The sequence below is a fragment of the Peromyscus californicus genome, unplaced genomic scaffold, assembly GCF_007827085.1.
Source record: "Peromyscus californicus insignis strain IS unplaced genomic scaffold, ASM782708v3 Scaffold_7__1_contigs__length_154581171, whole genome shotgun sequence".
Lineage (NCBI taxonomy): Eukaryota > Metazoa > Chordata > Mammalia > Rodentia > Cricetidae > Peromyscus > Peromyscus californicus.
In genome coordinates this window covers 51,018,392-51,042,507 of record NW_026294595.1, presented here as the reverse complement: position 1 = coordinate 51,042,507, position 24,116 = coordinate 51,018,392, and the positions used below count along the sequence as shown (strand labels likewise).

General features: G+C 40.1%; 1 protein-coding gene across 4 annotated transcripts in view; it reads left to right on the top strand.

Annotated features, from left to right (window-relative positions):
* Chn1 (chimerin 1) overlaps positions 1–24,116 on the top strand; it is a 153,582-nt gene that overhangs the window by 53,051 nt on the left and 76,415 nt on the right. For all 4 annotated transcript variants that reach the window (XM_052725346.1, XM_052725345.1, XM_052725344.1 and 1 more), the window contains exons 4-5: positions 1,945–1,976; positions 5,275–5,388. In XM_052725346.1, the coding sequence (XP_052581306.1) occupies positions 1,945–1,976; positions 5,275–5,388 (146 nt within the window). The remainder of the gene's footprint in view (positions 1–1,944; positions 1,977–5,274; positions 5,389–24,116) is intronic.

The window sequence follows — 24,116 nt, the reverse complement described above, 5'->3', positions numbered from 1 at the left end:
GCTTCCTTTGACTCAAAAGATGTGCAGTAAGTTTTATAAACTGAGAAATTGTGGAACAAAGACAAACTCAGATGGGATTTAAGATAAGAAATAACCTGGCTGCAATTGCAACAGAAATAAAGAGGCTTATTAGTTAAGAATAATTCTTAGGGGGGCGGGGGCTGGAGAGATGGCTCAGAGGTTAAGAGCACTGACTGCTCTTCCAGAGGTCCTGAGTTCAATTCCCAGCACCCACATGGTGGCTCCCAACCATCTGTAATGAGGTCTGGTGCCCTGTTCTGTGTACATAATAAGTAAATAAATCTTCTTTAAAAAAAAAAAAATTCTTAGGAAAAAGTAGAATCATGACTCCTATGAAAAAATGAAAACATGTTAAAAACAACTTAACTACTAAGATAGTAAACAACCAGCAGAAAAGATCGTTACCACGGGAGAAAAAATATGTATCAGAAAGATAAAACTGTCGCTTTCCTGTAGTATGGAATTTGGGAAAGAAGCGTAGTATGTTATTACCATAGTTTTACAATTGAGAGAATTTGAAGATGCCTCCGAGATGGTGTACCAGGTTAGATTCTGAGAAATCGTTATGGTGTGCCCTTGAGAAACAGATTTCTTGCTATGATGGCAATAAATGTCTCAAGTTTGTTAGAAACAGTTCTAGGTCTGGATGACCAGTGAATAGGAAATCCAGACTTGGCAGCTAGGTTTGGTGCAGAACTACAGGAAATCACTCAATAGGCTTTTGAAGTTGCTTTGGGAACTGTCATTTAACCACAATCAACTGAGGCAGCATCAAACAGGCAAAAGGAGGATCTTTTTGGCTCTGCATAAGAGTCACGGTATTAACTTGGTCTCTACCGTTTGAACAGGTAGTATCTTCAATAACAAGTGTAACTTCCCTGATACTCAGTTTCTTCTTGTACTAGACAGTCCAGCACCCCCACTACTTGGTACCTCTCCAAAGGAAATGAATTCATTATGTTGAGGATGTATCTGCACTCTGATGTTTTGCTGTATTAGTCACAATGGCTAGTCACTGAATGAGTGGGTAAAGAAAATGCACATATACATGATGAAATACTGTATTTCACACCAAACACAATCTTTAAAAGAAGCAAGTCCTTTTATATGCAGCATTGTGGGTGAACCTGGAGGACATTATACTAAGTGAAATAAGCCCGGCACAGAAAGTCAAACACTAAATGCACTCTAGAATCTAGACTGTTCAGCTCAGAACTACAGTGTAAGTTATCCTCTGACCTCCACTCCCCATGATGCGGCATTCACCCACACACACACACACACACACACACACATACAAATACACACACACAAACACACACAAATAATTTTCTTAGAAAAAGAGAAATGCCTGTCCCATTTTCTCTTCAGTATTTCTTGAGTGAGTTGGGCAAATCCCCTCTCCCTCCCTATCTACCCAATAGGAACTCCTCAGAATCCATGCTTCTGGGTGTGTGACATGCTCGGAATGCTATGGGAAGAGACTGGTGAAGGGAGAGCTGATGGGAGCCGGAAGGCTGGTGCTGTGTTAGGATATTTGTAACAAAATGGAGAATACGGAGTGATAGGGAGGGAGAGGACGGGGGAGGGTGAGAAAAAAACCAGTTTGTAGTGACACTGTTAGGACACTAAGTTTTGTGGATATTTTACTCTTTGAATAAAGTGATTATCTTTTCTAATTCATCACCATCTAGAAACTTCCACTGTTTACTCACACAACATGGGTGCATCAGAAACAGGTCTAGAGAGACGAAATAACTAACCCAGTTAGTTAATAAACTTACAGTCCATCTTCTGCCTGTTAATATTACTCAGATTCTTTGTCTTGGTATATGCTTTAGTTTATCATATGAAAATGTGTTGACTCACATTTTGTGCATTTGGATTTTCATAAGTATTCATTGTTTTTCTTCTTTTCTATAGGTAGAAAACAGACCAAAGTATTACGGAAGAGAGTAAGTATGGATTGTAGGTTTATATATGTAAAAGATATAGGTAAATGTATGCTTTTGGTAAAAATACAGGATGAAAGAAATATTCTAGTTTGATGAAATTAAATTCTCTTTATCTGATTACAGGTATATAATTCTCACTGGTCTAAAATAGGAAAATAAAGACAACTATAAAAAGAAAATACTATGATAAAATTAATGTGCAAAAATGTTAAAGAAGCAAGAAGAAAGCCATATAAATGCATACTCTTAGATCAGTGTCAAGAAAGTGTATATATTTATGTACTAGACATGATAAAACATGCAGCAAGATTCAGTGGGATTTAGACAGTTTATTTTATATCGTCTCCTTTTCTTCTACTTTTCAATATTATGTAGTGTCATACCAGAAAAAAATGATTCATGTTACCCAGAGACATATTAAAATTTTTACATACTGCCTTCTGAGGATGTTTCCATAGTGTTAGTTAGTCATTGTACTTGCTTATGTTTTCATGTTACTTACTTACGACAGCATCACTGTGAAGCCCAGCTCCTGTTGTGGTGGAGCTTCAGGCTTGTGCCAATGCATCTGTCCGCTCTCAGGTTTACAAAGTTTACGTCTTGTGCATACAGATTTGTAGCTTGAGTGTTCTGCTTAGTATTGGTAATGAGCATTATAATATTTTTAAAATTGACTTTTAGTTTTAGTTCCATGGCTGGGCAACTGGCTATCGGGAAAATGATTTAAAGTGCCGTTTTAGTGTCCAAGGCCTTAGTTTTTCTGATTATTGAGAAATAGAAATATAGCACTTTCAAGAAAAGAGTAAAAATCACCTATAGTCCTTACCATTCCCAATTATCTCATTGCTACTTCATAACTGATTTTGCTGCTGTTATGAATCATAATGTAAGTATCTGTGTTTTCAGATGGTCTTAGGCAAGCCCTGTGAAAGGATCATTCGACCCCCAAGGGGTTGCTACCCACAGTTGAGAAATACTGCCCCAGATAAAAACCTTTGTTTTTCATTGAGATAATACCAAATAACAATGTATACAGCAATTATTTGTACATTACTTAGAATTCCAGGTGTGTTTTTTGAGTCTTGGAGTGGTCCCTAGGCAGCCTGCCTGGGAGCTGAGGGGAGAGTGATTCCACAGCTGAGAGTCAGTCTTGGCAGTCTTCAGAGTCGCTCAGCTGCCCTTCTGATTGAGGTTCTCATCAGGAGTACTAGATACAGAAATGTATCAGATTTTAGATTGGGGCTTTATGGGGAAGGGAGGCTTAATCTCTAATATTAATAGAAACTCTCAGAAACCTCTCACAGTTTTAAAGGGATACAAATAGTAGATCAATTGGTATGAATTCTTATAAGGTTCTTTAAATTTCATTGTTAAGGTGTGTTCCAAAATTTGAATTTGATTGCCTTTTAAGGCAATTGATCTTTGTTTTAAACAGCTAGTACATTTTGCCAACTTTATTCCCTGATGGCATGGCACATACAAAGTATAGATTTCTGGAGAGTGTTTCATCAGGAATGGGTTACCCTCTTACCTGCAGCAGATAAAGTATATTGCCCATGAACCTAGTTGTAAAAGATTGAGAAATTCAGGAAGATGAAAAATCCAGGAGACCAATTAGAGCATTTCTCGGTGATGTGATTTAAATATAATTGCCATGAACAGTTTTAAGACTTGAGCCAGACCTACAAGGAAAAACTTCAGAGAGTTGCCAATTACCCCAAAGCAAAATTCCTGGGCTATTAAGGTGTCAGTGAAGAACCTTTAAAATTTAATCGAAAGTCAAGTGCCTATTGTCCTTTTGTGCTGTAGAAGCTGTGATTTTTTTTTTTTTTTTTTTTTTTTTGGTTTTTGAGACAGGGTTTCTTTGTGTAGCTTTGAAGCCTGTCCTGGATCTCTCTCTGTAAACCAGGCTGGCCTCGAACTCACAGAGATCTGCCTGCCTCTGCCTCCCGAGTGCTGGGATTAATGGCGTGTGCCACTACCGCCACCTGGCCTGTGATGCTTTTTTTTTTCTTACGCAGTGAGTTAGCTGTGAGGAGAGACTTACTGCCATCCTCTTCTGTGGTGCCTGAGCCTTTGAGATAAACTCAACAGGTAGATCACAGCAGACAGTGTAAATGTGTTGTTAGCAGAATGCAAACAAGGCTATCACAGAAAAAGGAGTGAATACCCAGTGGAATGTCAGAGTTTGTATACTAATATTTATTGTTTAGTTAGTTTTTAATAATTTAAAATGTCCTTAGGGACATTGTGGGCCATTTAGGGAAGAATAAATGATTTTTAGGAAATGTGATTTTTCCTTCCTTAGGAGGAAGAATGGGAGAGAAGCAAGTTTGTGTGTGGCACGGTGTTACCTTTATATCTCCTCTTCTGCATGAGATTCAGTCTCCAGGGGTGGGGGGATCCTGCTGGGATTCAGGCCCTTTTGGATGATTTGTCCTTAGGTAGATAGAGAGAGCTCAGAAAGACTTTTCCTGCCACTGGCTGTATGTCTTGTGCTGTCAGATGAAGACTGCATACTAAAGCAACACATCGGGGTGGCGTGGCCTGGAGTCCTTCATCGTTTGAGTTCCTTAAAGGACACGCTATATGAATCTACAAATTGCAAATCCTCATACAGGTGTAAAATGATTCCGTATTTTAGATATCTGCCACCACTGCCACTTTTACTTTCTCAGGGTTCTGTATCAGGTTGTTGTGAATGAATCTTTGCATAAAAGATGCATTCATTATTTGTGTTTATTCTTGCTTTTTTTCCTTTGTTAATGAACAATAGGGTTTGGACAGGAAGCCAAGGCATGTGCTACACTCTTTGCTTGTGGTCTGAGTATTCAGCAATGCACATTATGCACATTATTGGGTGATCATGCCAATTAAAGACAACCCAGGGTCCTGGAAAGTTGCCAGCATGGACTTCCAGCCAGAAGCTTGGATCACAGTACCGACTGGACAGAAGAAATGAGATAAATTCTGTGTATTCTTTTTTAGCAAGCCCATATGGTCAAATGGTTACATGAGAAAGGTCTGTCCTCTTAGGTGAGGTGGTGGATCCTGCCTTCAGTGGATGTGGATTTTGTTCCAAGTTAGGAAGTAGACTCAGTAGCTGCTTTGGTGCTGTTCTTATCCCAGAGAAGCTGGCCAGGGCCAGGCCGAGGGAGGCACAGCACAGTTAAAGCCAAGTGCTTTCTTTCCTCCCTCGGTGTGGCCGAGACCAGCAGGTGAGGGCAGGGGCTGTGTTTTGTCCTGTTGTACTGAAGAACTGTGGAGAGCCGGCTCTCTGATTGGCTTTGTTCCATAGGTTTCATGGCATGATCTCTAGAGAAGAGACTGACCAGCTCTTGAGTGTGGCTGAGGGGAGCTACCTCATCCGGGAGAGCCAGCGGCAGCCGGGAACATACACTTTGGCTTTAAGGTTGGTCATGGACCTGAAATTATAACTGTGCTTTATTTTAGACCCTCTTAATAGAGGGCTTTAAATTTAAAGACAGCAAGTAATTGAATTGGTTCTTGTTTTCTTGGGGCCTAATTACCATTTTAATAGCTTTGAGACCCTTTAAAAATTCTTCATGAGCCGGGCGGTGGTAGCGCACGCCTTTAATCCCAGCACTTGGGAGGCAGAGGCAGGCGGATCTTTGTGAGTTCGAGGCCAGCCTGGTCCAGAGAGCGAGATCCAGGAAAGGCGCAAAGCTGCACAGAGAAACCCTGTCTCGGAAAACCTAAAAAAAAAAAAAAAAAATTCTTCATGAATGGTAGCCCTTGGTGACTAAGGATTCCGACACCTTAAAGCATGTTTGATGTGCCGCTTCCTTCCATCATTCCCTTGCTCTGTCTTGCTGTGTCAGCTTCCATCTGTTTCTCGAATAAGGAAAGACACTAAAAGAAAGTTCTTTGTAACTGATGAACCTAAAGCCAGTGTCATTTCTTAGGTTGAATTTTGGTTGAAGTAGTTTTTCTTGGGAACTCTTGGCTCTTCTCTGCGATTGGATTTCATCTAATGTTTTGGCTGTTCTTAGCTGATGGTGTGATGCCTAGAAACAAGTATTTCCATTAGCATTACACTCAAACCAATCATAGGAACAGCAGTGCAGTAGCATGGCTGTCCACTGGGCTTACCCTGTGCCAGGCTCCTCAGTGTACTTAATCTTCAAGACAACTCTCTCTGTTATTACTGTTTTCACTTTACAGTTGAAACAGAGGCCTGGAGGTCGACTGACATGGCCAGCCACAGTCACACAACAATAAGTTGTGCTAGTATTTTAAGCCAGTCAGACTTAGAGTGTGCTTTTAAATGCTGTGTTCCTGCCTGCCCAAAGGCTTAGAGTAATTACTTGTCTTTGTCCAATTCCTCATGGGTTAGTTCTCTTTGAAAAGACTGGCAAGCAGCTGTAACTTCTTAAGGAAGTGGTGCAGAAATCATAGAGCACAGAGAGGATAGAGAGGTGCCAGAGCTTTAGCCTGACTCCTCCTTCAGCTACCCTGCCTCTAGTAGTGAGCATGGAATCCCTCTTGTCCTAAAAAAGATCAATTAATCTTTCTGATAACTTGACTGATACAATTCAGTATTATTTCAAGTAGAGTTCTGAGTCCTCTGTGTTCTTGGAAAGAAGAGTTTCTTGCAGTGTTTGTGTAACTTTGCCTTTTGTTACAAATTATGACATATAAATCCCCCTTCAGTTACTTAACTGAGTTGCTTATTAATTTTGATTGTGGTATACAGGGGAAAATATCTACTTTGGCAACCCAAATATCTTTATTTTCCTACCAATTTTATTAGAAGACTGATTTGGAGAAAAATCACAGAATTATTTGACGTTTACTTTTCCTATTTTTTGGTTTTGTTTCTACTTTCTCTGCTTTTGGGGGGCCTCAAACACAGGGCCTGTGCGTGTCGGGGACATCGCTCAGCTGCATCTGCAGTTTTTGAGGTCAGTTTCTTTGTCCTTCTATCCTTTAACTTTATCCCAGAATTCGGCATCACTGCATCTCCCCTTTGGGGCAGTCATGTGATTGTTTAGGATAAATGAGCCTTGATGTAACAGCTGATGGCCCAGGGTATCTTGAAGGAAGAAGAACAAAATCCTGCTCCCTAGGCTACAGGTCATACTTTTCTCCATGACCATGTGGAAGTTGTAGGACTTGAGGAGCTTGAACTCAGTTCTGCCCCTCATCTTAAGGTGCAATCACTGTGTAGTTTTCCCTGGTTCACACCATCAAACAGTCAAGGAACACAGATTTAGTTTGGAGTAAAGTAACCCCCAGACTGCCAAAGGTCTTCCTGCTCCTCACCGTCTTGCCCTGGCATTCTACTTATTTCCCATCCATGGAGATTGGAGAATAGTTGAACATTAGTTTGAAGGGAGTGGGGGATTGTTTTTTGTTTTTTCTTTTCTTTGCTTTTCTGTTCTGTTCTGTTTTTTTTTTTTTGTTTTTGTTTTTGTTTTTTGTTTTTGTTTTTTTTTTTTGACAGGGTTTCTCTGTGTAGCCCTGACTGTCCTGGAACTTACTCTGTAGACCAGACTGGCCTCAAGCTCAGAGAGAACTCCACCTGCCTCTGCCTCCCAAGTGCTGAGACTAAAGGTGTGTGCCACCACACCGGGAGTGTTTTTAATTCAAGGTCTGTGAGAACCTGTAGTCTATCTTTGTTATTGAAAAATCACTACATGATTCTTGGAAACACTGAGTAAAGAAATCTGTGGGGGAGGGTAGGAAAAGGAATTTATGAGGATGTATTTTGAGTAATTTATGCATTGAAATGTAACTAACAGTCTTCACATTTAAACTAGATGTATGGCAGGGGAATGTTAAGAATATGAAATAGAAGTTGTATTGAAATGTGTTATTGTTATTATTACCTCATACTCCCACTGCAGCCGATAATTCTCCCAATTCCCCCAATTCATATCAGTTTGTTTTTAACATGGTGTACAATCTGTTTGTGGTAAGCAGCTTGCCTAGTTCATCGCCATCTGTGTTCATTGTACATTTGTTGTGTTGGCCAAGGTCTCTCTAAAAAGGAGTAAATCTTAAACCTCAGGGTCCCCAGTAGATACATCAACACCAGTTTGTCCCAAACCGAGCTCATTACTTGCCTTCCAAATATTCTATGTCTCCATTCCCCTTATTAGCTGGCAACACTGTTATCCAATCTGTTCTTACAGAAACCAAGAAGTTGTTTTTGTTTTTCTCTCAGGTTTTAGATCCTTGCAGCATTCATTTGCTCCTACCTTCCCTTAGGGCACACACTAAGTCTTAGAGCAAGTGTATAGTTTGCTGTTAAGATCAGTTTATTATTTTTAATATAAACTTCAAAAATTAACTTTGGTTTTGTAGTTTTCCTTTAGTGCTCTGGATTCATATCTTTTCTAGTTCATATCTTTTCATAGATCTCCAAAACCTTAGATACTGTACCATATTACCTGGTAATTAAGAGGAGTTTTCATTTGCCTGTTTCATATAGCCAAGCCAGTCTTATCTCTTGGGTGTCTTTAAAAGTTTCCTTTTCAATTTTATGCAATTTCTTGGATTGGTAAATGTGTGAGGATCTCCTGAGGCCAGCTTTGTCTCCATAAATGATCATCCTAAAATCTCTTATAGTTATCAGGAGTAAAAGCTGGCTGGGAAGACTGAGGCAGAAGGATTACTCTGGTTCAGTAGTTCAAAGTCAGCCTGGCCAATAAAGTAGGGCCTACTCTCAAAAAAGAAGAGAAAGAAGATGAGTGATTAGTAAGATTGTGGAGGTGACAGGACCCAGGATTGAGAAAACATGGCTCCCTTTTATTGGCGTCTCCTGTACTCCCTTCACTGATGGTCTCTGTGTGTACTGTAGAGTATCAGGGTAGTGTTCAAATGCTTCCATGCTAGTAGTTGTCCGCAGTCAAAATGAGGGGACATGCTTCAGTAAGTCCTAGTGTGCAGATGAGGACACTTACTGTGACCTGCCTCTTGTTCCCAGTGATTTGGAGGTTTCCTGGGAATTGATTTGACATTTGTATTAATTACAGCTTAAGGAAATAGACATGAAGTAATTTAATGTAGTTTAAGAAATTCAGCTGAAAACATGGTTTTCATAGTTTTAAGACATATTTTTTTTCTCAGTGCTGTGAATCAAACCTAGGGCTTCATGCCGACCACTGAAGTACCCTATCAGTTCAAGAATTGATTTATATATATAATATATACTTATATATTAATTTTATGTGCATTGGTGTTTTGCCTGCATGTATTCCAGATCTTGGAATTACAGACAGCTGTGAGCTTCCACGTGGGTGCTGGGAACCAAACCCAGGTCCTCTAGAAGAGCAGTCAATGCTCTTAAACCACTGAACTTCTTGCCAGCCCCTTAGGAACTAATTTTTAAAACACATACTTCACTGGTCAGGGGAGATTCCTCAGTTGTCAAACACCTAGGCTAGTGTGGTTTGCACTGAATTCCAGGCCACCTGGTGCTATATATTGAGATCTTGTCTGACACGCATGCACTCATGCACGCACTCACACATGCAGCTTAGTAACACTCTTATAACCCCAACACTGGGAAGACAGATCCCTGGGGCTCTCTGGGGCAATCAGCTGAGCCTGCTTGGTGAGATCCAGGCCAGGGAGAGATCCTGTCTCGAAGAAAGTTGGTGGCCCCAAGGGAACAACTTCTAAGGTTGTCCTCTGGCACACAGAAAGACACAAAAATACACCATAAGCCTTTTATCTCTCTAGAAGGAAACTTGTCAGGTTCAGTTTGAACATTTCCTCTTGGCAGTCCTTCAGTTCCCTGGTCATGCACATGCTTCCCGGGTGTTCTACCAGTGAGCAGCTCCCTGCCCTACTCTGCTCTTTCTGGTCTGTTGTTTAACCTGTCGTACTCTGTTTGTCATTCCCAGTACTGTATTACCTGGTTCTGAGATTTCCATCCACACCTTGGCAATGGTGAAATGAAGAGGTATAGAAAAGTACGGAAAGCTAATAAGAGTAATCATACGAAGTTTTCTCTTTGCTGTCACTGTACCTGATAAAATCTCAACAGTTTATGGGTATATGTACAGCTGCAACCTGTTTACCACTCTAGAGGCAGTGAAATCCGGGAGAACGGAGCCTAAAACATGAAGCGGGCTGAAGTCTCATGTAGTAGCCAACTTTACAGAGCGTCAGTTTATATTCTCAGGGTTCAGAAAGGCCCCTGAGTGTGTAATCACAAGAACAAGCTGCATGTGGCCAAAGCATGTTTTTCCTTAGAGGCATATAAACAAATAACAATATCTAGTTGTAATGAGGAATCTGAAGTGTATTCACTGTTGTCTACTTTACTTGGGAGGGCCACAAAAGCACATTCCAAGAACAATTCCAGCCAGGCAGTGAGGCAGAGTAATTCCATGCGTGTAATTCCAGCATTCAGGAGGCAGAGGCAGGTGGGTCTCTGTGAGTTCAAGGCCAGCCTGGTCTACAAAGTGAGTTCCTGGACAGTCAGAGCTGTTACACAGAGAAACCCTGTCTCCAAAACCACGCAACAGCAACAACAAAAGAAAAATTCCGTGTTGTTGAAGAAACTGGGGTCGTAAGACTCTTGTTTTCTTGGAGTTTTCTCACAAGCACTCAGAATTCTCCTCACACAACTCCAGTCTTGGACCATGTTCCAACAGCAACCCACTTAAACTTTTTTTTAAAAAAGAAAAACTTGTCTTTTATCTGAAAAATTCTATTTTTATTGAAATTGGGTAAATGTGAGAAGCTGTTTGTATCTCAACAAATATATTACTAACATTTTTATGCTAATAACTGTTTACTTTCTTAACCCAAGTAACTGAAAAGTGCACACAGGTGAGATCACTGCTGAACATTATATTCTTGCTGTTGTTCCCCTAAGCCATTTAATTCAGGGTACACTTGCCTGGACTCTGTCCAAGAGTTTTCTTGGAAGTAGTAAAAGCAACAGCAACAACAGCAGAACCCTAAGAAACATATAACAATGTCACATATTCAACCTGACACAGGACTAACCCTGTGTATTCAGTCACTGGGTTCTGTTAATGTGGGTCCCTTTTACACAATGAACGCCTTTTCAGCAGTAGCTTGAGCTTCTGAATTTAATTTTTCTTTAAAGAAAAATCTTAAGTATATGTTTACAATAGTCAGGGAATAAAGCCAAACGAATCATTTAAAGCAACAGCCACTTGAACAGGAACCTTAATGAATAGATTGAAAAACAAAAGGAAGATCAGAGAAATTAAGAAGTTAAGATTTTTAAAGGTCTATCACAAAATATTGACTCTCCCTGCTAAAACTTTGCAAGTGAAATGATATTGTACATTTAGAGTCTGACAGACTGGACTCTTATTGTCTACCTAATATATATATATATATATATATATATATATATATATATATATATATATATATATATAAAACCTTTGAATCTTGAGTTTCTGGTTTAAACAAGTATAACAGGCCTGGTATTTTTCAGAAGAGGTCATTTTAAAGTCTGTTATCCCTCTTTGCAGAATTTTGTTCTCTATCAGTTGAGATGCTTTTACCTATAAGTATCTGATACTCAAATCAGCAAGCTCTACTGGCTTAAATGTGAAATGATTTAAGGGAATCCCATTAATGCTACAGATGTGTAATGATGGCTTAGATGTCAGTACACTTGTGATGAAACAAAGGACTTGTGATCTTCTGTTGCTTTTCATGAATAATCAGCTTCACTGAAAGGTCAGGTTTCACTTGGGATCCCTTTTTATCACCAATGGGAGGATATCAGGAGCCTTGCCTGTATCATGCAGTGAGCAAGCTCCCCTTCAGGATGGTGAGAGGAGTGCAGGCGAAGCCTTCCCACCCCTGGAGCATCTGCAGGGAAGTGCAGGTAGGCACCTAGTGCTTGTCTAACTAGTACCTGGTCCTGTGTCCTGCAGCCAGCCTCTTCTGGAAGAGGACGGTTGTAGGGAGCTGAGGGAGCACATACATGTGTTCTTCTTGTCTTGTTTTAAATAGGAAGAGGCTGCGGGGGGGGGGGGGGGGGCGGCGGGGGAATGGGTACCAGTAGGCACAGCTTGGTAGGCTGTAGCACTAAGGGAGTTTCCTTGTGAGGCCCTAAGGATTGACCCAGAGTATAATTCTCAAAACTTAGAGTCCTCAGGACTGGGGGCATGGCCCCATCTGTAGTGGTGAACAAACATGGGGGCCTGAGTTTGGGTACTCTGAACCCATGTAAGAAGCTGGGCACAGCAGATGTGTCTTAAACTGGCACTGTCTGGAGCCAGTCAGATGGGGGCGGGGGCCACACTGGCCAGCCAGTATAGCTGAATTGACAGGCTCCATTCAGCGAGTGGAGAAAGAAGACATTTCAGGCAATTCATAGTAGCCTGTGACTCCAGCTCCAGAGAGATATATATAATGACTCTGGCCTCCACGGACATCCACACACATATGTGCACACCCACACACAGACATAGACATACAAATAATTTAAATTTTCTTAAAAGAAAAAGGTGGAAAAATATGAAAATGAGCACTTGGGGAAGAAGGAAGTGGCCATGACACTAATGTATAAAACAGCATGGAATATTTGGTATGTGGAGGCTGATGTGGGGTTAGGGATACTGGAAATTTAGCAGTAAAAACCAGAATGCCTGATAGCTCACACTGAGAATTTATTTTTCCTGTAAGAAATGGCAGCTACTGAAGGTTTCTTACAGAAACCTTACACTTGTAGTTTAATCAAAGCAGTAAGAATGTTGAGTGATTGTGAGGCAGAGGCAGACAGATCTCTGTGCATTCAAGGCCAGCCTGGTCTACAGAGTGTGTTCCAAGACATTTAGGGCTACACAGTGAAACCTGTCTTGTGAAAAACCAAAAAAAGAGAAAAGGAAAAGAAAAGAAAAGAAAGAATGTTGAGTGGAATGGGTAGCAGTAACTTACCAGAATTACTTTGGGTGTGGGAGTGTTGATGATGCAACCCAGGATACATGCCAGGCAACATTTATCATGCCCCAAAGGATGTATATATGTATGTGTGGTTTTTGCCTTGCTGGAGATGAAGCCCAGGGTCTAGAAAATTAATTTAGTAAGCAGTTTTCCTTTGGTTATGGAGATCTTTAAAAGGATTTCTTAATAACTTATAGATTTGCTTTGAGAAGATGTGTTAGCTCCAAATTTGGCAACTCCAGAAATATTTCTGTTAATCTGAGTCATTTTAGCTTCTCTAAATTAGGAGAAGAACACGATGTCATATGTGCAGGAATCTTGATCATTCCCCAAACCTGGATTCAGGCATTCCCGGGACAGTTCTGGACATGGGCCAGAAGATGCTCAGACCCACAGTACTTGTCATGTCCTTGTTTGTCATGTGCCAAGATAGTATTATTTGGAAAATTTTTAAATAACGGAAAACAAACCATTATTTATTTCAAACCAAAAAAGCACGTTTGGACAGATTATATTTTCTTTTAAAATACATCACACTTTTTATTTGATAAATTCTGAAGCATATATAGCCTATGTTAATCTGAAAAATAAAATTATACGGAACAGTATGTGTAGCATCATACTACTTATGTAAAATTATGTATCTGTGGTGCATATGTAAGTAGAAAGTTGTCTAAAAGAATGATCACAAAAATGTTCAGGATTTATCTGAGTATTGAACTTAAAAGATGGTTTTTATTTTGTACCTTTTAAGTTCATTGATTTTGTTTTCACCATCTATGTGTGTGTCATTTTATAATCAGAAAAAAAAATCAATGGGGCTGTTTTTCTTTTTAGAAAAAATGACATTAATTATAACCTTAAGCAAAAATGAAAGTCAGTATGTCCTAAATATACGAGGATTATAAACAAGCTTATTAACTTGCGTCAGTGGCTGATCAGAAGGAAGTTTGGTTGGCAGCAGGGGACAGGTCAAGGCAGTGTTTGAGAATATGCAGGGCCTGTGTAAGAGGAGTGTTGTCCAGTGTGGCAGTGGTAACCACAGCATGGAGGTGGTGGGAGCTGCCGTGTGGCCTGCCTGTGAGGGTTGATGGGACTCTGTCACAGGGTCATAGTAGAGTATACCTGGGGAGACACTTCACCTAGCAGTTTGGTTCAGCTTTTCTCTTGCCTCCATGCTGCCAAGCAATCCTCTGCTGTTGCTTCCCTTGCAGTTGGTTCACAGGGAGAGAACACTGTGAATAGACAGTCTGCCTGTTAAGATCCTAGGCATTAGTTACCATTCTCAGCTAGCAAATTAGTATTAAGGGCTTAGAGCAGGGGAGACAAAGGAGGAGAGAGCTACCGAGGCAGAGGTTTTCTGTTTGCTGAGGTCATCTGAAGGCCTCACTACTCCTGCCCCTTCACTTCTTCTCAGACCCTTGTTTTGATCAGCCACCAAACGATGACTTGCTTCCGTGTCAAGTGGATAGGAAACTAAAATGAGCCAGGAGCTTTTGTTGCCCTCACCAACCTCCCTTCCCAACCAAAAAGGTCTCAGCTTATCCTGAGTGCTCTGAGGCATCTCCCCTTGGCAGCCAAGCATGGCTCTGGGGACTAATCATTGCAAGATCTTTCTAAATCTCCAGGCATATGCATGTCCAGGGACATACTCAGTATACCAGTTCACCCATTCACAGTGTACAGTGGAATAATTATTAGACTCACAAAGTTGTGCAGCCTGATTTCAACCATTTTAACTTCTCATGTCTTCCCAGCTTTCTCAGCCCTAGGCAACTAGTAATCTGTTTTTGTCTCCATAGATTTATGCATCCTGAACATTTCATATAAACAAAATCAAATAATATGTGACATTTAGTAGTTGATTTCTTTCTCCTAGCATGATGTTTTCAGGGTTTATCTGTGTCATGGCATGTATCAGATTTTATTCCTTTTTATTATTGACTATTATCAAAAAATATTCCAGCATATGAGAAAACTTTCTTTTTGTTCATTTACCAGTTAAAAGACATTTGTATTGTTCCCACTTTTTTGCTTCTGTGATTAATGTTGCTATAAATACAACATTCGTGAATAATGGTATATATAAATTTTATGAAGAAATCTGGTTTTGTATTTTGGATATATTCTTAGGAATTAAATGATTGGGTCACATTATAACTTAAAGACAATTTGAGGGTCTTGGGCATATGCTTCAGTGATTAAAATGTGTGCTCAGCAGACAGGAGACTTTAGGTTCATTCCTTCACAACAGCAAAACAAAACAAAAACAACAGACAAGTTTTGAAGGCCTGCCGACTTCTTTTCCAAGGTGACCATGCTATTACAGTTCTGCAGCACAGAAGAAAGGAGTCCAGCTTTTCCCTGTCCGTGCTCTGCTGTCTTTGAGTGTGGGGAGAGTGTGGGGAGTGGGATCTTGTCTACTTTTGATTTGTATTGTACTCTGAAATGGCACTTCATTTTTCACGTTTTTATTATTGTCATGGTTTTTATTCACTGGTAGTCTGTCTTCAAATTTCACTTCTCTTAAACATGTATAAGCAGTAGATTTAAAATGGAAGCTAGACAGAATTTTGTGAGCCATCTGCAGTGGGTGCTGAGAACTGAACTCCAGTTCTCCAGAATGTGCTCCAGTCTGCTGAGCCATCTCCGCCAGCCCCCAGGTACACTTCAAAACCAACTGACAGAAATTTGGTTCAGTGATGATTCTCTTAAGTTGTTACTTTGCCAGGGAGAACTAGAATCAGACCTGTGTATCTGCTTGGAAGTGAAGTAGGAAGTCTAAATTCTCTTTAAGCCCCAGAATATGTTGGTAACGTGATTCCTTTTTTAAAAAAACAAAACCCTACAAACTTGGCAAATCCAGACATTGTACCAACAAATGTAATCATTTTATAAATATAACTATTCTCCAAATACTGTTGTAGGCATTACAGTGAATATTTGATGTGATGTAACTCTTGGTATTTCTCAATCTATTTTGTATTGTGGCAGCCATAGAAAGAGTGCTGTTGGATGGCATCTTGGAGATAAATGCACAAGGCTGACATGGCCATATGTGCCTGACCCAAGGACTCCAATAAATCCATCTTGGCTTCCTTGAAGGCTGCATGGGTTTAATACCTTGTAACTAGTCACCTCTGTTCATGACAACCAGTTGGAAAATTCAGTTTTATCTATAAAGTAAGTTCATACAGTACATCCTAGTGGTTTGGGTTTTTTTTTGTTTTGTTTTGTTTTTTTTCTTTTGCATTTAATAGGTGAGAAAACTAAGTCCTAACTGTTGTAGAACAAAAAACTAAGAAACAGAAATACAGCTTTTTACAGCAACAGCTTGACTAATACTGAACACATAATCTCTATGTGCAAGGGGATGTGGCACATGAGTAAACTCAGTTTACAAAAAAAGTCGGGGCTTTTAAAAACTAACATTTTAAAATTAGTGACATATTATCATCTTTATAAAGCAGAGAGACTATTGTTTAATTCTTTTAAAGATAGTAATTATACCAGCTAAATCTCCAGGGCTAAAAATTTACTTCTCCCAGAAGAGAAAGCCAAATTAAGTGTGTTCAGAATTTAATGATTTAAACTAAATTTCCCTGTCAGATTACTTTATGATCATTTGTACAAGAATAATTTGGTGCTAGGTTTGTGTAAGTTGGTGGTATAGCTTGGGCTTAGCATGAGCAAGGACTTGGGTTTAAATACTAGCCTCAAGAATATGCATTGTAAATTTGATTAACTAGTCAAAGGAAAACAACAATGGTTCTATATTAAAATAAGGATATTTGCTTCCATGTCATCTATTATATCTTTATGGTATTGAAAGTGGCAGGTAGATGTGGGAAAGATTTTTCAACCAAGAGAAAAGCATCTATGACAGTAAATCAGGCACTTCTCTGATATATTTCTAGTTCACCTTGTAGAGACAGTGATATTCAGTTATTTGTCTGGTCTCCCAGAAATTGGTCATGCCTATTTTATGTCCTGTATGTAAACTGTGTTGTCATTGAGAATTGTTTGAGGCAGGTCTGTCTGCCAACAAAGGTGATTTTCGTCTTTGCCTAAGTCTGCACTCTTGTCTACCTGGCTATGTAGTTGTGCAACAAGCAGTTTGTTCCTGGCGAAGGCCATCGTTGCCTCGTTTATTTCATTTTCGCAGGTACTTGGTCGTTTACAAACACGTTCAGCCCCATTCTGTGAGCTTAATTTTTGGTAAGCTGGTTGATCACTGGTGAGAGACTAGACAATAAGATGTAATTTATTGTGGCTTTAGCCTTAAATGCTGATAAAATGTTATTAAGCAAGGAATTCCTATGATGTTAATTCATCTTCATATTTCTGAAGATTTAGTAGGAGGAATCCGTTCTTATTGTGTTATGAAATAATAAAATAGACTGGAATAAAAATAATTGAATTTTGGAATATTAGTCTGAGTTTTCGAATTAATTGAATCAGAATTCCCAGAGAATCACAGTAGCTGTTTGTAAAGGGGATTTTAGATGTTACCGGTACTGAGCACTGGTTGGAGGCTTTTTTCATGTCTAGAAAAAGGATCCAAAGGAACTGGAGAAAGATTATGCTGCTAGTAGGCGTTGACATGGTGTGTACTATGTGTTCTTTTGATCTGATCACTCACAATAGGTTCAGTTGGTTGCTATGGTTTCATTTCAGTTCCTACAAAGCTTCCTGTGCTATTTAGAATAAATGGAAAATAATGCTGTGCAGAATTATTTCTCAAGAATATTTTCAGCTTCTTTTACTTAAGATTACAAATTGTTATAAGGGAATTTTCTGGATATTAGAATAGGGGTGGCTCACATGACGATAGAATTTAGTAGTCCTGAAGTGTCACAGTTGATAGTGTTAAAAGGCTAGCATAATTAACTGTAAAATATAAGCTGTGTTATTAGTGCTATAGCTTTTAAAATGTTTGTACAGGTTGCCACAAAGGCTTGTGGCAAATGTGTTTTAGAATTCAGCACGTGAATTGTGTGTGTGTCCTTGTCCTTGTCCATATATCTGAACTTAAAGTGGAGTTGCTCAAATTTCACAAACCTCTGAAGTTTTGCTGTAGAGAGGAGGAATTATCCCAGTAGCTACATGTTTAGTGTGTGAGTTAAGAATAAAAACTTCTCTCGTCTCACATCAAGAGATGTGGTTAAATACACCCAGGAAAGGAAGGATTTTAATTTGTCTTAATGATTGTCTTTTATTTTTCTTAATCTGTACCCAGGTTTTCTGAACTACTCTTATACAATCTATTTTTAATCTCTTAATAATTGAAATACAATTATGATTGTTAACCAATGTTCATTGCTGCATAGCAGAGCTCTGGAACTTTTCATCTATGCAACTGGAACTAGGTACCCATTGAACGACTGTTTTCTCCTCTCTCCTGGCCTCTGCTACCTACCACCTGATCTTTCCTTCTGTTGTTTTAATATTTGTTGAAATTCTTCCTCAGGTGATTCATGAGTATCTGTTGTTTTGGGCTAAGACCCAGGTTTGTTCATTGATTGGGCTGTGCTTCTGTAGCTGTATTTTTATGTATTTCGCTTTCTTGGCTTTTGTTTTTGTTTGGGGCGGGTCTGCTGTCTCCCCCACCTCCGTGTGTATTTTCAGAACAGCCATTTCTCTCATTCTCTGTAGGCTGGTTGCATGCGGAGAGCTTTATCAATCAGCTTTTCTAGACATTCTGAGAGGCTCTGAAGTTTGGGGGTTGGATTGGCTTTTTTTTTTTAGGGTTTGTGAATATAATCTTTGAATTGGAGAAATTTTCCCTCTGCTGGTGTTTTATATGTGTTGTACCAGGTTCTGAGGTACACTGCAACCAGATGGCACACCCCATCCTTCATTCTCATCAGTTTCCGGTCATCTAATACAGCTGACCTGCATAACCATGGGTTCTGGACTGAAGTATCCTTCCTCTAGTACTGCATTGGTACTGTACACCTAGAGATGTTTTTCTTGTCATTATGCCCAGACGAGTACAGTATATGATGTTTGCAAAGTTCACACTTTACTAGATGTTTCAGTAGCTGGAGATATTTAAAGTATATGGAGGATATGATATGTTTTATGAGACTACTATGCCATTTTATTGAAGGGACCTGCAGCATTTGGTCTCCTTGGGGGTCCTAGAACATTATGCAGCTATGTACCAGTTCTGGAAACGAGTCGGCACACAAGTCCTTTGTACATCTCTCGGAGTAGCAGAATGTCACATGTACACTTGCAGCACTTGCCCTTCTACTTGCTAAGGGAGAAGCCATGATTTTGAGCAACCTTGCCCACTCACATTGAGCTGCACTGGACTTGTGGGTGGCACTGCAGGACGACCTCTTTTGCTGCATCAAGCTTGTCCTTGCTCCCTTTGGCTTCACTGGCCCCCCACACTTCCAAACAATGCTGGCTCCATTAGCATTCGGAGTCAGGCACGAGAAAAACGAAACTCTCAGGAAGCTCTGGAAAAGCCCAAATGAATGCATTTTCCTTCTTCTCCTCCCACTCACCCAGAAGCCACAGGCATTGCTGAGCTGTGCCAGCGTGGAGCAGTGCTTGTTGCAGAGGAATTGAAAAGCTTTCTTTCCCTTTGACTGTAGCTCATCTGGCCTTGGCTTGGAGTATTAAAGCCTTTAAATGACTTTCTGAAGATCCCAGATAGGTGTTTAATATATTGACAGAGTACCCTTAGCCCATTAACTATACAATTCCTTCAGCTTCACTCCCCCCTGTGTGCCCTGTAACCCTTGACTCGAGTAGAATAGCTAGCTCCCTGTGAGTGTCTCCTGCTGTCTCTTGCTGTCGTCTGTGGTTCTTGCAGTCTGTGTGTCTGTCCTGCCTCATTTGCCGTGGTTTTTTGTACTCGTGTTAGCCTTTGCCTCCGCTTCTGCTCTCATTGTGATCATTTGCAAACTCTACAGATTGGCCCTTCCTGCTAAGACTTCAGAATTTTTGCCAGAAATTCCCAAAGCTGTTTCCTGCTGGGATCTTAGTTTCCCTTACAAATCTCCTGACTCAAGTGCTGTGACCTTTTAGGAATGGCACCCAGTGTTCAGGGTTACATTTGGGACACAGTTTCATGTTTATGTCTGGTGCTTTTGTTGTTACTAAGTTGATTTTCTGAAAAGGTCTTACGGTGTTCTTTAAGCACAGCTGAGCAGGAGGTCCACATACAGAGAAAGGCTGGTTATGTGCCCCACTGTCTGTAAAAACAAAGTGAGGTCCTCCAGGGGAGGGAGGACACCTTACTCATCTTGCCTTCTTGCCTTCTAGGAGATGAGTGCCTGGGATTTGTTCAGTATTGCCCTGGATCAGGAGCTGTCACATCCCCAGTACCTCCTTAGGATGCAGTTCTCTGTGTAGTAGGAAACCAGAGAGCCGTTTTTCACTCATTACTCTTCTCTGAAAATCACTCCAGTAGACAGAGATTTGTGACTCCTTTGTTGTGTTACTCAAAAAGACATATAGCCTAATTATGGGGCTTTTGATGACTAATTTAGCCCTGTGGTTTTAAATCTAGGTGGTCAGTGACTCAGAACATGACTCTTAATCACACAGTCCTGGGTTCAAACCTTGATTCTTAAGTTCTCTGTATGACTTTGGACAGGTTACTTAATCTCCTTAATGCTTAGCTTCCTTTGTTGTAAATGAGGATGTAATAGTAATACCTCTTAGAGTTAGAAAGATTATATGGTGCAATGTACATGTATCCTAGCATATCACTGAAAATTATTGTTATTATTGAAACAAACAGATATGTAAATTATAGTTTAAGCCCTCTGCCTTTCAGATATTAAGAATCAACAATTGAAAGTCATAGTTACAATAGAAATATCATGGATTCTTAAATATTTGCCTATATACATTGAAATCTTGGGGATGTCTCAATTCTAAACACAAAATTCTTTTATATTGTATATACACTGTACACATGACCTGAAGATATTTTTGTACAGTATTTTTAGTGCTCTTTTACCTTGTCGGTGTCATGTGAGGTCACATGTAGTATTTTCCACTGTTACATCATGCTAGTACTCAGAAAATGAAGTTTTCGACTGTTCACATTACTGATTTCAAATTGGAGATGCTGAATGTAGACTCCACTAGAGACAGAAATGCGAAGTTGCATGTGCAAGTACAGCTTATTGCCGTCACACCTGGAAGTCCTGGTCTGGGCACACTTGAAATTTCATGAGTACAATACCCGTCAGTTTAAAGTGAATCTTTATGTTAAACCCTTGGGCATCCAAAGACGAATGTGTGTGTTCTATGGTTTCATTAATTCACTGTTGTTTTTATTTTATTTTCTGTATGTGTATGTGAACTTGCATGTGGCTGTCAGGACAGCTGTCAGAGGTGTGCTCTCCTTCGGCCTTGCTGAACGAAGCGTGGTCTGTCATATTGCTCCTGCCACTCTGGGCACTCTAAGCTAGCTGGTCCGAGAGCTTCTAGGGAGTCTCCTCTTGCTGCCTCCCATGTCTCTGTAGTAGTGCTGAGATAACAGATAGGAACCCCCGTATTTGGCTTGTTATGTGGATTCTAGGAATTGAATTCAGGTTGCTAGGTTTATGTGCAAGCACTTTTCCTGTCTGTGCCATCCTGCTGGCCCCTGATTCTGTCTATGTAAAATGAAAAGTGTAACGGCAGCAAACAGTGAAGTGGTTCAGCAGGGTAGAGAACAGTCAGAGAAACTGGGCAAGAACTTGCAGAAATTTTGGGAGCTGTTTGGGATGTTTCTGCATCTTACCTATGATGAAAACTCATTGAATTGTACCCTGTCGATAAATATGGGATGCTGTATGTAAGTAATGCATTAATAATAGGCATTTAGTGAGGAAAATGTAACAATCTGTTGACCATTAGTAGATGGTTGGGACTGAACTTAAAGGTATATAACAAAGCAAATCAAGTTCCAGAACAAGGCCTAAAAACCGGAAGTAAATGAGAAATGGCTATTGTTGGCTAAATAAAACAAAGAATCCATTTGTTCCTGCAAAGGAATACCCAGTAAGTCCTAGTAGAGTCTACTTAATATAGTCTTAAACATTAAAACAATTTTTGTTTTTTTCTACATTATAGTATGTTTAAAAATAGCAGGTTATTGGTTCCATTGTCGTCAGAGAGGCACCATCCAGCAACTGATGGAGACAGATGCAGAGACCCACAGCCAAACATTGGGTGGAGTCCAGGGATCCTGCAGAGGAGGAGGAGGAGGAGGAGGAGGAGGAGGAGGAAGGAGTGTAGGAGCCAGAAAGGTCAAGAACACCATGGAAAGATTCACACAATCAACTAACCTGGGCTAGTAGGCTGAACTGACAACCAGGGAGCCTGCATGGGACTGACCTAGACACTCTGCTTATATGTTATGGTTGTGTAGCTTGGTCCTCTTGTAGGACTCCTAACAGTGGGAGCAGGGGCTGTCCTGACTCTTTTACTGGCTCTTGGGATTCTATTCTTCACAATGGGTCACCTTGCCCAGCCTTAATACATGGGGAGGTGCTTAGTCTTACTGCAACTTGATATGCCATGTTTTGTTGATACTCATGGGAGACCAACCCTTTCCTGGATGGAGACAGAAAAGGAGGGAATTGGGGAATAGAAATGGGAGGGGAGGATGTGGGGAGGCTGTGGCAGGGATGTAAAATAAATAGATGAATAAAAAATAACAGGTTATGAGAAAAACACAACTGATAACCTATAAAGAGGATTTTGGAAGTGTAAGATCCAAGAACTAAGTGTTCAGTAGCTTGGGTACAGAGGAGATCGGAGAAAGGCAACTGTCTTAGTTAATTTTCTTGGGGCTGTGAAAAAATACCCGACAAGAGCAACTGAAGGGAGAAAAGGCCCATCATGACAGGGAAGTCAAGGCAGCAGGAGCTTGAAGCAGGCATTCACAGTGTATCCACAACCAGGTATGGAGATGGAGGCACACTGCTGCTCAGCTCCCCTTCTTCACTACCCAGTCTGGGATCCCACAGGGAATGTCATCACCCATAATGGATGGCTCTTCCCCTCCCCCGCAATGAACACAGTCAAGATAATCCCCCCAGGCATGCTCAGAGGTCCATCCTTAGGTGATTCCTAGATCCAGTCAAGTTGATAGCACTCATCATCACAGCAAACCAATGCTTTACAATAGCCTCTGGGGAGTTTCTGTTTTCACTCACCAGAATAATCCATTATGAACCTGGATTGTCAAGAAAAATCTTAAATTGTAGTCCATAGGTAATGCTTAGAGTATATAATGTATACAGGAATTATTTTACAATAGCATTGCACTGTATAAAGGAATTAGGAATCTGAGAGACTGTAAATATGTAGGCTTGCTTATGTTTGTGCACACATACTTAATAAGGGTATAAAAGAACTCTCCAAAGACATTCATGTGGATAACTCTGCTTTCTTAAATCTGTGTTGTAGAGTGAATTTTTTATTCTGTAATGCAAGTTCATTTTAAACCGTTAGTGGAACTGATCATCAGTTCTTAAATAAGTGAAATCTATTATTAATTCTATAGACTCAGTGAGCATTTCTGGACATATTGTGGTTTCTAAAAGGTTTATATCTGGATATAATGTTTTTTTGTAAATAAAATATATAAATACATATAGTTCTGAGCAAAGTATTAAGTATCGGTTCTCTGCATAAGTGATAAGTAAAAAATGATAACAAAATTCTCCTTGACTCCCTAGAGTAGAAAGAGCATCTTTGAACTTCCAGTTGTCAATATAGGAAGAAGCTTCCTGTCATATTTCTCACACTGAGATCGTTAGGGATCTGTAATGACAGTGTGGCATGGTACTAATAAGCCTATAGGAATCTCATTGTATTTTGCTAGTTCTATGTAACACCAATGAATTTTTTAAAATAAATGTAATTGTTATATGTTGCCATCCAATTCAGGAGAAAGTATTAATGGAACCGTTCAGAAATTCTTTGTAATAGAGTATATTAGTTACACCCAATAGTAGATTTCATTATGACCGATTCGTACATGGATACAGTGAAATAGGGTGATTTTTCAGCCCGTTTCATTCTCCCATCTCCCTGTGTCACACTGAAACCCCTCTTCCCTACAAATTCCCCTATTAGTTTCCCACTCCCTCTATTTTGAGATAGGGTCTTATTCTAAACCCAGGCTGGATTAGTGCTGTGATTACCATTTGCCACCATATCAGGCCCATTCAGTCATTTGCTTGGACATCATAAGGGCCAGGTATT